This window comes from Juglans microcarpa x Juglans regia, chromosome 1D (assembly GCF_004785595.1).
Source record: "Juglans microcarpa x Juglans regia isolate MS1-56 chromosome 1D, Jm3101_v1.0, whole genome shotgun sequence".
Classification (NCBI taxonomy): domain Eukaryota; kingdom Viridiplantae; phylum Streptophyta; class Magnoliopsida; order Fagales; family Juglandaceae; genus Juglans; species Juglans microcarpa x Juglans regia.
The window spans coordinates 41,598,054-41,611,821 of record NC_054594.1 but is presented as its reverse complement, the minus strand read 5'-3'; the positions used below and the strand labels follow the sequence as shown (position 1 = coordinate 41,611,821).

At 36.5% G+C, this 13,768-nt stretch overlaps 3 protein-coding genes across 4 annotated transcripts; all 3 read left to right on the top strand.

The window, feature by feature from the left end:
* The first annotated feature begins 2,949 nt into the window (after positions 1 to 2,949).
* On the top strand, positions 2,950 to 6,445 carry LOC121261951. 2 transcript variants are annotated; one of them, XM_041164392.1, is made up of 2 exons: positions 2,950 to 3,134; positions 6,019 to 6,445. In XM_041164392.1, the coding sequence occupies exons 1-2, from the start codon at positions 3,104 to 3,106 to the stop codon at positions 6,267 to 6,269; spliced, it is 282 nt and encodes a 93-aa protein (XP_041020326.1). In that variant the 5' UTR covers positions 2,950 to 3,103; the 3' UTR covers positions 6,270 to 6,445. The 2 variants fall into 2 exon arrangements, with proteins under 2 accessions (XP_041020326.1, XP_041020333.1); XM_041164399.1 differs by having other exon boundaries at positions 2,971 to 3,134; positions 6,025 to 6,445.
* A 1,493-nt stretch (positions 6,446 to 7,938) lies between these two features.
* Positions 7,939 to 9,886, top strand: LOC121261721 (EPIDERMAL PATTERNING FACTOR-like protein 3). The gene is made up of 3 exons (XM_041164215.1): positions 7,939 to 8,601; positions 9,087 to 9,136; positions 9,265 to 9,886. Exons 1-3 carry the CDS (start codon positions 8,490 to 8,492, stop codon positions 9,490 to 9,492), a joined length of 390 nt encoding a protein of 129 aa, XP_041020149.1. The 5' UTR covers positions 7,939 to 8,489; the 3' UTR covers positions 9,493 to 9,886.
* Positions 9,887 to 12,485: 2,599 nt separating this feature from the next.
* LOC121261348 lies at positions 12,486 to 13,749 on the top strand. Its single transcript, XM_041163673.1, has 2 exons — positions 12,486 to 13,161; positions 13,263 to 13,749. Exons 1-2 carry the CDS (start codon positions 12,886 to 12,888, stop codon positions 13,530 to 13,532), a joined length of 546 nt encoding a protein of 181 aa, XP_041019607.1. The 5' UTR covers positions 12,486 to 12,885; the 3' UTR covers positions 13,533 to 13,749.
* The last annotated feature ends 19 nt before the right edge of the window (positions 13,750 to 13,768 follow it).

Here is a 13,768-nt window from a genome sequence, read left to right as displayed (position 1 = left end):
AAAAGTCTCTTATAATATATATCTATACGGACGGACGGATCGATATTGTAGAAAAGGTTTTGTTTTTCGACCGAGAAATGCTAATCTTAATTTACACTGCACATTATTCACGTACGTAGTATAATTTGATTTATAAGATTTAAATTTTAAAATTTATTTTTTAAATTAAATTATACTGCATGGATATATGGTGTGTGGTGTAAAAATATTTAAATAGAGTTAATCTTTTCGGCCAGTTTTTTATCTCTTTTATATTGAATATTTAATTTTCTTATAAATCAATTTCGATCTAGTTATTTTTTTTATTATATACTTAATTATCTTGTAAATCAAATTATACTACATAAACAGATTATAGACTGGTGTGATCTTTACGTCAAGTACTTGCAAATATAATTTTTTTGATTGAATTCTCACAATTAATATAGACCTGAGTTGAGATGAATTGAGTTCTTTATAAATAATAATGAGTTGAAATGATGGAATGAGTTTTGTAAGGCTCACCTAAGATGAGTTCAGACACGTTTGGATGTTGAGATGAGTTTAAATATATTTATAGGAAGTTGAAAAAGGTTATGGATCTCTCGTGTAAAGAGATGTTGAGTTGGAAAAAGTTGTTGGTCTCATATGTAAAGAGGTTTTGAGTTGAGTGATTTTTAATGATTTGAGAGTTTAATATTTGGATATTAAACTCAACTTAATTAAAATTAAACTGAACTAAATTAATCTCAGTACGTTAATCCAACATCCAAATGGGACCTAAATCAAAATGCATGAGTCACATCTTAATTTACAGAAGTTGTTTTCCTCGACATGATTCTTATAATATGGCAACAAAAGATGCAACGACGTAATGGAAAATCATGTTTACTTGGTCCACTCATGATCTTGATCCAATTAAATAGTTAAAAATAATAAATCAAACTTATAAAAATGTTGAAACTGATCGATATATATTCATGCTAGCTCTCGTATTTTCCACACGCTAATTTGTCGTTAGACTTGAGGGAAGGGTGGCAGGCACGCTAGCCCCATAAAAAACGTTTTAAGGATGAAATCACACATTGTCTCCCTTTTGACTACCAGATTAGAATTTGTACCAGCTTTGTTCCGAATATTTTGATCCCCCATTACACGACCAAAAATCATATATATATATATATATATATATATATATATATATATAATAGGAGTCGCATCATGTAATGTAGGGTCCAAGTTAATTAATATGGTCATTCAACTATCAATACAGCAAACTGCCCATAGGTTTAGATTTTTTAGACTTTTATGTTTGAATTTTGTGCGTTTATCTTCTTTTCACTCTAGACCCAAAAGTTCAGGCAGGAACTCTAAAGAACCCAAATCCCAAGAATATGCCTTGGAGAATAAAAAGGACAGTAAAACATTGGAGATTTTTTCGTGAGAAAATCTTAAGGCCCTTGAAGGACAATTGAATTTTCAATCTTTGGATTCTGAGGCAATTTATAGATCAACTCTTGCCTTCTTTTCTTTTTTTCTTTCTTTTTTTTTTTTTTATTAAAAAAAAATGCTTGTTTGTGATGTCTATTGCAATTTGACTGTGCTCGAATTTTCATTATTTGTGAGACTTCAACAGAATACGTCTTTAGCGAAGGTCAGATGTGAATTATATACTTTGGCCAAAATTTGACTAGAAAATTTACTTTTATAAATTTAGCTAGCAATTTTTTAACAATATCAAATAATATGTTCAACAAATCTATCACTATTTTCTTAAAATATTGATTTTGAACTTTTCATTTTTTTTAATTCTAATTGTAATTTGAATATTTATTCGTTATTAAAAAACTACACATTAATTTTTTAACGTTCATATTATTCTAACAGATAAAATTTTCTAACAGTCATTTTTTTACAACGGTCATATTTTTTCAACTAATATAAGATTGTATTAAAGTTTATGATTGTATTAAAAAATTTCCAACTCTTTTTTTTTTCGAACTGTTTAGCATCTAGCTAAAGCAGTACAAGTTGCTTTTGATCATGTTTTTTTCTCATTTGTTTCTTTTGATAAGTTTTGAAAAGATTAAAAAAATGGTTCATTCAGCAGACGTGACTTTTCAACATTAATGACAAATTGTGGACTAATCTCCTCACGTACTTAAAAGAATTTTAAGTGATTGAACTTATGCGGTAGAGAAGTGAGGAATAATATTTGTCCAGCATCTTGGACTTAACAAATTTGGTTAGTGATATAATGTGTGGTTAAAATCACTATTCATTTGTTGAGTCCGTTATTGCACTTTAGTTTGCACCTTAGCTATTCCTTGATCAAAATTTAACTTTGTTGAGGCCACTACTAGTGCTCTTACCCTGCTTGGATAGTGAAAGTATTTCATCTCATTTTAATTCATCTTATCATTATAATTTTCTCAAACTTTCACACAAAATATAATAAATAATTCAAGATTTTTCAAATCTCAAAAAATAATAATATTAAAAGATAATATTCTAGTAATATTTTATTCAATTTTTAAATTTTATTTAAAACTATTTTATCTTATCTTATTATCTAAACCAACCTGCATCGCTTTTATGTTTTCCTCAATGCATGTCTACTCTCAAATTCAAAGCATTAGGGCGCTGTAATCCCAAATTTAGGTTTGTTTAGGCTATGGAATCCTTTGTCAAATAGACCACAATGACCTTTTCAGTCAACTTATTTTTCACTTAAAATTTTATATTTTTATATAAAAATATGTTCTGAAGAAATAGTGATGTTGAGGATGTTGGGCCAAGGCCCAAATAAAATATGAAGTATGTTAAGCCTTCTTACCCTTTGTAGTTGCAAAAAGAATAAAGCCAAGCCCATCTACTGCTAATAGGCCATGAAACTACTTTAACCCATGAGATAGCTTGTTTTCTTCCATTGTAATAAATGGGAAAAAGGGTAATATGAGCTTGCATCTTAACCGTCTAAATAATCATACTGTCTCTACTCTCAGAGTGTGGGTCCGAGTCATGATTCATCTACGGCAGAGATGTAACCCTAACGGTCCAGCAAACTTGAGAGAAATTGCTCTCATCGAATCAGAACCACGAAGAATTTCTCATAGAAACTCCAATGGCAGAGCCAACAGTATCATCACCAAAAGGTATGCGAATGAATCTCACTTTGACCTTTGTATGTATTCACCCCAGAAATTTTTATTTTTGTGGTTATTACCAATTTCCTTTTTGTGTGTTTGTCGCTATTGATCTTGCGAGAATATCCTAATCTCTATGAAAAGAAATATGATCTTGGTGATGGGATTCGTGCAGGGTGTTTTGGGTTGTTTGGAAGATGTTTAATTTGTATCAATCTTAGCTCTGGAAATTGGGTGTTGCTGAAGATGTTTAATTTGCATCAATCTTTCCATTTTGATTAGTTTCCACTGGTTTACGGGCGTTTGTTTTTATGAGATTCTAATGAAAAGCTACCAACTTTATGCATTTATGGGGTTTTGTCCGTTCATAGTTGGGCATATCTTTGGACCTGTGCTCGAAACGTTTCAATGGGTACTTTTTCTCCTATGGGCAAAAGCCAAAAAAGTAAAAACGAGAGAATCAGAGAGAGAGAGACTTCTGCGAGCTGATATCTTCCTGAATACTGAATATATTTACCGAAAGTTTCTTGGAAGTGGCCGTCTCCATTAGAAAATTGGAGCTTTGACACCTTGTTTGGTTATGTAATTTAGATGAAATATTTATTGAGAATTTAGATCTCTCAAATTCACTCTCTAAAATCCACTCTTGCAAGAATATCAAGAAAAATAATAATAACACAAGAATTTACGTGAAAAACTTTCAAAACAGGAGATAAATCACCAGACTCAGAGTAGAAAATTCACTGTGTAAAAAATTATTACAATCACACAATTTTTCTCTTCACTCCAAGGACACCTACAAAGCTCCCATTAGCAAAACTTAAACTCTCACCTCTTCCCGTTTTACAAAAAGGATAACAGAAAAATTTTACCAGAGCATAAGTTACTAACTAAGCTTATAACTGGTGAACTTAACCAAGGAGGCTAGGCTACGTTTGGATAGTGAGAATACCTGAGAAGTGTTGAGAATATTTGTGAATAGTAGTGAAAAAGTAATAATAGAATAATGAATAGTAGGTAAAAAGTAATGAATAGTAAAAAAATATGTGAAAAGTAATAATAAAGTAAAGAATAGTAGTGAGAGTATTTGAGGTACTCTTGGTACCCAAACGTAGACTCATTTTATAGATCTTGGGCCTTATTCACTTCTCAAATCTCACCAATGTGGGACTAAAGGAGCAATACCCAACAATCTTCACATTGCAACTTTAGCTGGTCCCATAGCCACGCTCCACCTGGATGAAGATCTTCATAGCTTTCGCTATCATACTCCACCATAAAAGTATACCCACTCAGAATAAACCAATTCCAAGCATTTCACTTTGGCCCATGTCGAAAATAACCTTGCTGAAATTTATGGTGTAACTTTCACGTTTGGCTTTCCTGAAAGTTCATCAGCCATTGACATGAATTTCCACCACACACCATGCATCAATGCCAAACCAATGCCTATGTGCAAACTTGTTGATCCGCTAACATTAACATCCTCTATCATGGCAACTCTGGGATTTAGCGACATGCCATAATGATGTATATATCTCTTTTCAAAAACTATCATTTTCTATGGAGAGACACAAAGTTAGTTTCATTATCAGTATCTTCATTTACTGACTTGGAGCCATTTGCCGAACCTGCTCCTTACTCTAGCCGTTTCACCAGTCGCTAGTATCACTGCTGACTTCAGGGGTTGGTTTGCCTTTCAATGCCTTGTGTAATCATGATTGAATCAAAACATCATTGACTTGCAATTGCTACAAGTCAAAATTGATTCTCTCATCAAATTTCTCCACCTCAGATCTGATAGGATTTAAAGCCTTACTTCTTGACATTGGCTTGATGAATTTTACCATAGAAATGAATAGTACTCACTAAGTAAGTTCTTAAGAAAGATTGAAGGGTCGCAATGGTCCTGCTTAAATTTCAATTTCCTAGATAGAACATTCTTAGACAGTTCGTATCTACACTACCACACCAAAGCTCCATCCCACCAAAAGGACCTATGTTCTAATACCATTTGTTGGGAATTTGGACCTTCCAAATTCACTCATAGGATCCACCCTCTGTAGGAATATCAAAAAATAAAGAAATAATAATAACACAAGAATTTAAGTGGAAAACTCCTAAAACAAGAGAAAAACCACCAGACTCAGAGAAGAAAATCTACTATGTGAAAAATTGTTACAATCGCACAATTTTTCTCCTCACCCCAAGGACAACCACAAAATTTTCCTACTAGTAAAACTTTAACTCTCACCTCTTCCATTCTTACAAAAGGACAACAGAGGAATTTTACTAGTTACAAGTTACTAGCTAAGCTTATGACTTGGTGCACTTGACCAATAAGGCTAAGGCTCCTTTTATAGGCCTTGGACCTTACTTCTCAAATCTCACCGATGTGGGACTAAAGAAGCAATACCCAACAATATTTTGAATAGTAGTAAAATTTTTGAGTTAAGATAAAATGAAATACTTTGTAAAAAAAAAAAAGTGTTTGGATAGTAAGATGAGATGAGATAGTTTTTCATTTTTGAAATCTAAAAAATGTGTGGGTCCCACTATTAATTAGAGAATCGAAAAGTGTGCTGTTCACACACTGTTCACTGTGAGTTTTTATTGTTCATGCACTGTTTATGTACTATTTATGTTAGTTTTGTACTGTTCATGTACTGTTTATTTAAGTGAATTTTTTAAAATTTAGAGATGAAATATAGTGTGTTTAGATAGGGAAAACTAATGTACGGTACAGATGAGATGAAAATATCGCTTAAATAAAGAAGTTTCAATACTTTTTTAATTTTGATAACACATTATAGCTATTTGATTTCATGCATATAATCCCTGGAATAAAATACCAGTGTGATCCTTGTTTTCTTTTCCTTTTTGTTCGGATAAGAAAAAGATGTAAAGGCACCGAATATGATTGAGAGAGCCAAGGAAGAGATTGAAGCAATCATTCACACTAAACAATCGCCACCCCATCACAAGGAAACGCATGGAAGGAGTGATGACATTGATGAGAACACCCGGATAGATGATGTCAAAGGCCCCAATGTGTTTGAACGAGTGAAGGAAGAGATCGAGGCCCTTGTTGAAGCAATTCATCCTATGAAAGAATCCAAAAATGATGAGCCATCTCAGAAGTGAAAGGTGGGTCGAGCTTCTGTCTCGAGATGTTTTAAAAATATACTGTCAATGTGATTAGAAAGGAGAAGCTATTATCGAATGATGCTTAATTTCTTTGATTTCTATGTGTGTGTAACTTAACCAGTCATGGTTGAATGTTATCTGGTTATTCCATTGCTCACTTTTGACTACCGAAATCATTTTATTCATTTTCTATGATGGTTCTAATTCTCTTTTCAGAAAGAAAGTCCACGGGAAAAATACTACTCGATTCCTAAATGATTATCTCGTTAGTCAGATTCTATAGTTTATGGATATTTGGAGGAGGTTTACACAACCTTGCCATAGTTGCCAAACCTTTGGAGGAAGTTTCAAGTTGCATTAGCCGCCTAATTTTCGTCTTGGATGCTGATAATGGTTTTAATAGTCATATATAAGAAAATACTCCGGTAATCGTGAGATTTTCTGAGATTCCTTAGCTTTTGATCACTTTAGTCAAGTTAAATCTAGTTGGAAACATCTGGGTTTTATATTGTGTCTAATCTCAGTGATCACTGATAATCACTACTTAACGCAATCTGTTATGCACAACAGCTGAGATTTTACTAATATAACTAGTAGTTTGAAGCTTGTCAGATTTCTAACCCCCACAATATCCTAAGCTGAGAACTGGTACTGTAATTGCCTGTACTTGGTTCAGATAAGGTATGATAATGGATGAAGAGATGGAGCAATACTTTAGGAGCTTATCTCCATCCTGTTCTCATAGTTTGCAGGGTGGAAACAGAGTCAGAGAGTACAGCACATTGTTTAATCAAATCACTCGACTCAGTCATTCACTCACAGATATCAATGGGAAATTCCCAGACAACCATTGTTCACCAACATTGCATACTGAAGCTTATTTATGGGTATTTGTTGCTGTTAATGTGCCTGTGAAGGCTACATCCTGATTCCTCTTTTCACACATCTATTCCTGATATTTGGACTATCTTTTTATAGCATCCCTGATCTGAACCAAGTTCCCTTGTTGAGCAAATATTTTCCGACTCATATATTCCAAATCGATAAAACACTAAAATACTGATGTTGGCAACTCGGTAGGTCAGTATATCAATGCCCGCATCCTACATTACCAGCTACAGACCACAGAGCAATGGATGGTGCAATCAAAGTTCTGCTTACGTTAAGCTCGTTTCCCAAGATTACTTTCAGACAGCTCATGCCCAAAAGTAAATGATAAAAAGTTAAAAGAACAATAATCGAAGAAAATTAAAGTCGTGTTTTCAGGTATCTATAATAAAAATATATAATATAATACCATGTCAGAAAATAATTGACAATAACTTTTTGGAAATATTAGCAAAAATATGAGAAAATATTTTTGAAAAAAAAATGTTGGGTTTTATTTTTCTATTATTCGTTAATAAAAAATGTAGTTATCTGGTGGTACCCAAAAGGTCATCAGTTCTTAATTACACATCCCACAAATGGGCCAAATGGACGGCTCAGATTGGATGAAGGTGAAGACCCTGTGGGTTTCCCCACCCACCAACCTGAACAAAGTTGACTCGGGTACATTATTTAATTCTATTAACTGACTCATTAAATTTTTTTACAGTTCTGAATGTCTCTGGAATTGATACTTTTTTCTTTCTACGTATAAATGGTTCTCTGCCACTGGATTTTTTTCCCCTTAATATAGGAGAGATGGAGTGGGTGGGGTCTCCTCAGTCTAGGCAGCTGCTACTTCTGATTATCAGTGATTATAGAAGGTTGCAGGATTTTCAGACCCCTAGAAAAGAGCTGTTATTCTGGGCAAGTACTCTGAGATTGATTTGAGAGAGAGAGAGAGAGATATTGATAGAGGTTGGCTTGTGTTGATAGGATACCAAAGAGAAGGGGAAGAAAGATAGAGGAAGATGAGCAGAGATGGAAAGGGTGAGTTGTCAAACGAGAGGGAAACGTGCCCCTGTTTTTAACTAATTGACAAGAAACCAAATCACTTGCTTGTGAAGCAAAATCTATCCACCAACGCAAGATGGTAAGGACTAAGGAGAAACCCAAGAAAGAGTAGCTTCTAGCTTGCTTTTTTCAGGGAACTGATTTTTTTGGCTGGCTATTCTCACCTTCTTAAATCCGAGCAACAACATTCATGGCCTCCTAGTCCTAAAGTGGAGTGATCAGGAAATCTCTCTCTCTCTCTCATAATAGTCACCATAATCACTTGAGCTCTGAAGAATGAAGGGAAGATTTTGTTGTTTTATTATTATAGCTCTGCAGATAGTGTGTTGGACTTCGGCGACAAGTAGGTCTTTTCCTCTGAATGCTAATGTTGGTGCTCATAAACAGGGTGAGCCACTTTCCCTCCCTCCCTCCACTTCAATCACCAGCATAAATGTGTACTTTTTGTTGCAATGATCATGTCCATTTGGATTAGCTCATAGCTACAAGTACACTGTTTATTCCACTGATCACATCTACTTGGTTTAGCTTCATAGCTTATCCTTAAAACGAATCAAACCAATCCATACGTTTTCCAAATGAAAGAAAAACTGTTTCTACACAATGATTGCCACCACGACAACCACATTTGGGTTTAGCTTTGCGAGCGAGCCATCTTCCTGAGAAGCTGCATCTAGAAGTTAATTTTCTTTTCTCTGAAGAATGAAGGAGATGCCCTTCCAACCTTCTATCAGTCATTCTCAATGGAAAGCTTTTTTTTTTTTTCAGTTCTCTATCACACTTTCTCTTCCTGGTTAAACTTATTTGAATTGTACTCTCCCCTACTATGTAATAGCTTCTCAAGTAAACCTGCTAATTCCATTGCTTGATCAGGGCCAGACCAGAGCTCAGAGTCTTTAACCGTTACCTTGGCCACAGGAAAGGTTAGTCTTTTACCTCTCTCTCTCTCTCTCTCTCTCTCCACCCCCCCCCCCCCCCCCCCCCCCCCCCCCCCCCCCCCCCCCCCCCCCCCCCCCCATGGTATTAATCAGTCAAGTACTCTTTCTTAAAGGGTTTCAAAAGCGCGAATGCAAAGATGAATGAAGAAGCAAAGTACAAAGGGGTAAACAACATAGGGTCGAGGCCACCAAGCTGTGAGCACAAGTGTTATGGGTGCGTTCCATGTGAAGCCATTCAAGTACCCACCACAAGCAGACACAGGAATGTGGGCATCCAGTATGCAAACTATGAGCCAGAAGGTTGGAAATGCAAATGCGGTCCTTCCTTCTACAGCCCATGAAGGCCGGAATGAAGAATACCATTGGACATTCCAACATATATCTCTGCTCTCACTCTCAAGAGTCATTTCTCTCTATGAACTTAACATTGTTAACATTTCCTGTCATTGTACAAAAGCTTTTCTTTAATTAGCTCGAAAGAATCTCCATTTGGGAGGCATGGGCCGGAATTTGAGTTTTTGACAAGGAAAATGTGTTCTGCTGAAGTATCGATCGAGGAATGAGAATTTTCTAGTGTTACGTTGATGGTAAAGGTCTACGGTTGGTCTGTTCTTGCGACTATAATTTCTAGTGTCATGCCATGTTTCTGAATTTCAATATCCAGTGTGTACACTGATACTTGAGAATGGGCAAGAAACGAAATTTTAAGGTCTACAACTCGAGACATTTTTCGTTAAACTTCAATGCAAAGCTTCTTGCATGCTTTCAGTTCTATAGATACGTACTGACAGCCTACATTTGACAGATACTGTAAGAGATTAAGACTGCACGGTTTCAATGAATATTTTCCCACACTTTTCATTGATGTATAACCAGAGTTATATACACAGCACTACAAATCTATTTTAAGAAATACACAACCATTAAGGCTACAAATATACATTGCATGATTGTAGGGATGACAGCATTATATACAACGTGATTTTAGCCTGGAGATCTTCTGTGTTGACTTGTCCATGATTTGTGCAATCTTCCTTTATAGATACAACGATAATCTTTTCATGCATGCCATGATGCACAGGATTAGGCCCGGTTTGGATTCGAAGTTGACTTCGAATATATGAGGATGACTTCGAATATGAGGATGATTTCGTACGGTAAAGTGGTCTGTCAAACCACACTCATCTCAACAAACTCTTGCATAAGACAAATGTGATTTATGACCGTTACTTTTCAGCTTTTCCACTTTTGACTGTAGGCAACTTGACATCAGGTGTAATGGCTCTGAAGGCCCTCCCACCCACCCTTCACCCATTCGGTTCACGCACTCAGCTCCACGCAAGACACGAATCACCCTCACCGAAGCTCCCCAGGCTCAGCGGTCATCTCCGCGCAGACCTCGTCTCAACTCTGGGTAGTGATACTCCCTGCCATCATCAACGCCAGACAGAATGTTAAGAGCCGTTTATCACGGCTTGAATGCAGCAGCTCATCTCCAATCTCCCGTAATAGGCGTGTTCGAAGGCAAGCCGAGCTTCAGAAGCAACAAAATTTCCCATGGCCAGAGGCAACCCAGGGAGGTCAGTCGCGTACAAATCTCAATCCAAGCAACCGACTTGATGATCTTCCATATCTGGTAACTGTACCCAATCACGTCCCCCTTCTATTACAGAGATTCCCCTGCCCCTGACCCAAACGCTGCGACCCTTTGTCTAGGGTTTTCATGATACATTCACATCAAACAGTGTAGATTTAGGTATGTGGGAACGTGGGATTTTACATTAGAAATTGATTGTGTCCCCCTCACAAATGAAGGACACAATTCCGAAAACCACCAAACACCCCACCTCAAGAACTCGATTCCACCATAAGCACCTTCGGGGTACCCGAATCACCACCACGGCTCCAACAACACGATCCTTCCAAGTATGTGTATCTCATCTCAATTCATCTACTGCCGTGTTCCTTATGCGAAATGTGTAAATTTCAGTGGGCATTACTCTTGTTTTTTGAACATGAATTTGACCCTAATTTGGTTCGGCTTGTTGTTATTGACCGAGATTAATATGAATTGAACAGAAAGCATGTTATCCTTAGATTAGATGAATCGAAAACTTTCCTTACTCACAAATTTCTGTAGATGCGCCCGAGCCTTTTATTTTTCCCCCATTTTTGGGACCTGAAGCAAAACAAACTTATATATATATATATATATATTATTTATGGGATGTATCATGCACTTTCATTTTAGTAGCTGTCAAACCACTTTATTTGATTCGCATGAGCTTATACAAATTTAGAATAATGAAGATACTAGAGCTCTATTCCAACTCTCCAGGACAGTTGAACATTGCCTTTATTCCTCACATATTGAACTTGCACAATAAAATTGTACAAATGAAATTGATCCCCTAGTGGTTTTTGGCCTGTAAGTCTCCATTGAAGAGAGAATCATGGTTTATAATTTATAATTTGTCACTACCTTGATGTGCTTTAAGCATATTGAATTATGTTTATATAGTGTTTTTTATTTTTTTATTTATGGTATCATACATAAATAATATAACATTTTTCTGTGTTCGAATGATCTTTTTTCCTGCAAATTACATATTTTTCCTTCACCTAGCAACTTATAGCAACTTACTATCTATCTATCTAAAGTTTACATAGTGCTCATTCTCAATATATGAACGTGAATCACAACAGCCATCCCATCCTTGACTATGAAGACAAGCACACAAGAAAATGGCCATAACAACTTGACCAAAAAATAGATGTGCAAAATTGAAAGTTTTAACTTTAACTTGGTAAAAAAAAAATACCCATGTTGGAAGATTGTTCATTGTTGGCCAATTAAAAGGTACCCCTCAAGGTAGAAGACTCCGTGCTTGGCACTTCACTGGTGCTCCGTGTGAGTATCTGCACTGACCACAGGGTGTGCATTTCTCCAACTTCACACTGTTTTGTACACACTGTTTTCCAGTGTACAAAACAGTGTGACTTTGTAGTTTGTAGTTTGTATGAATATCTTGAGACTTTTGAGTGCTACAGAGCTCACATATTGGAGCCAATGGCTGCAGTGATAGACCATCATTCATTCGCAATGTTTCCTTCTCTTCAATATACTTATTAACAAACAAGTTTCCTCTCTTGAATATACTTAAATAATATCTATAGTACTCACTCATTTTACAAGCATCTGTTTAAATTCTTGTTTTTATCCTGACATGTCAAAAATAATAGAACCAAAAAATATGCACCATGGGAATGCCTATATTAATTTCTATCAGCTTTCCTAATAACCAAAAAATCTGCAATTCTTCCAAGTATGTTAATTTCTATCATGGCCCTGTGTATTTATTAATGTTATGTTTCTGGGGTTGTTATTATGGTACGCATGTAGTTGAATGTGGTAGTGGGGTGTTTTGATTTTTGTCAATTCTCCTCTACTACTGTTGTGTACTTATATATAACAAATATATATGGGGATTAATAAACTTCCGTCATCCATGTTCCCATAGCGATACTCTTTATGCTCATCTGCTAGACATCAGCCGTATCAACAGGTATGGCTCATTTTTAATTCCGGGCCATTACTCATATTAACGCATATAACGTAGCATAGTTGACATGAAATTTTTTTTTTTTTTTTTTGTCTTATATTACCATTTTAGCTATTTGAAATTGATGACCCAGAAGACACGAGCCGGGATAATGTGCTTTAGGGTGATGCCATGGAGGAGATATTCATCGACATGCTCTACCAGGACGCCCTTCAAGGTAGATTAAAGGGTGGAAAGATAACGTTTAGAGAACATGGAGTTTATGCACAGCGACTCACCGCTGTTGGGAAGAAAGTGTTTGACGAGAACCAGGTTCGTGGAAAATTGACGAGGTTAAAGGGGATGCAGCGCTTGTTTACCGATTTGTTGAGCCAAACTGGTATGGGTTGGGATCCCGACACAAAGACAGTAGTCGCGAGTGACGAGTGCTGGGAAAATGCCATTAGGGTAAAATTTTAATTAAAGAACCATCTTTATTGCACCAAACAGTACGTTTGAGCACTCGATGTCTGATTATTAACTAGGTATGTTTCTTCTGTAATTGTTAGGTTAAATCGAAATGGGGGAGGTTTCATACTTTTGGCTGCCCAAAGTACGAGGAGCTGTGCACCATATTTGGTGCTTCAGTTGCATACGGGACTATGCAACACGCATCAACACAGCTGCCCGCAGATAGCGACGAGGAGCGGCGCCTGGATGAGGAGATGAGGGCTCGACGCCCTCCCGCACTAGGCCATCGACAGGGATTGCCCATTGACAATGATGACTTTATTGACTTGATGGGGATCGGGTCACCTTCAGTCGATGTAGTGACATAATCATTACGTAGGCCGAAGACAAGAAAGAAGAGCGATTTTGAGGTGCAGCTTTCTGAGGCCGTGGAGGAGGTGAAACTGACGCAGAGAGCGAGGCGTAAACGATATGAGGATCAAGAAGCTGTGGAATCATTGAAGCGCAGCAAAGAGTCACAACCTAGTGATGGGACCAATGGGGGGTATGATCCGATTAATCATTGTGCGACGTTGCTCAGCGAGCTTTCCCGAGGTTGGAGTCA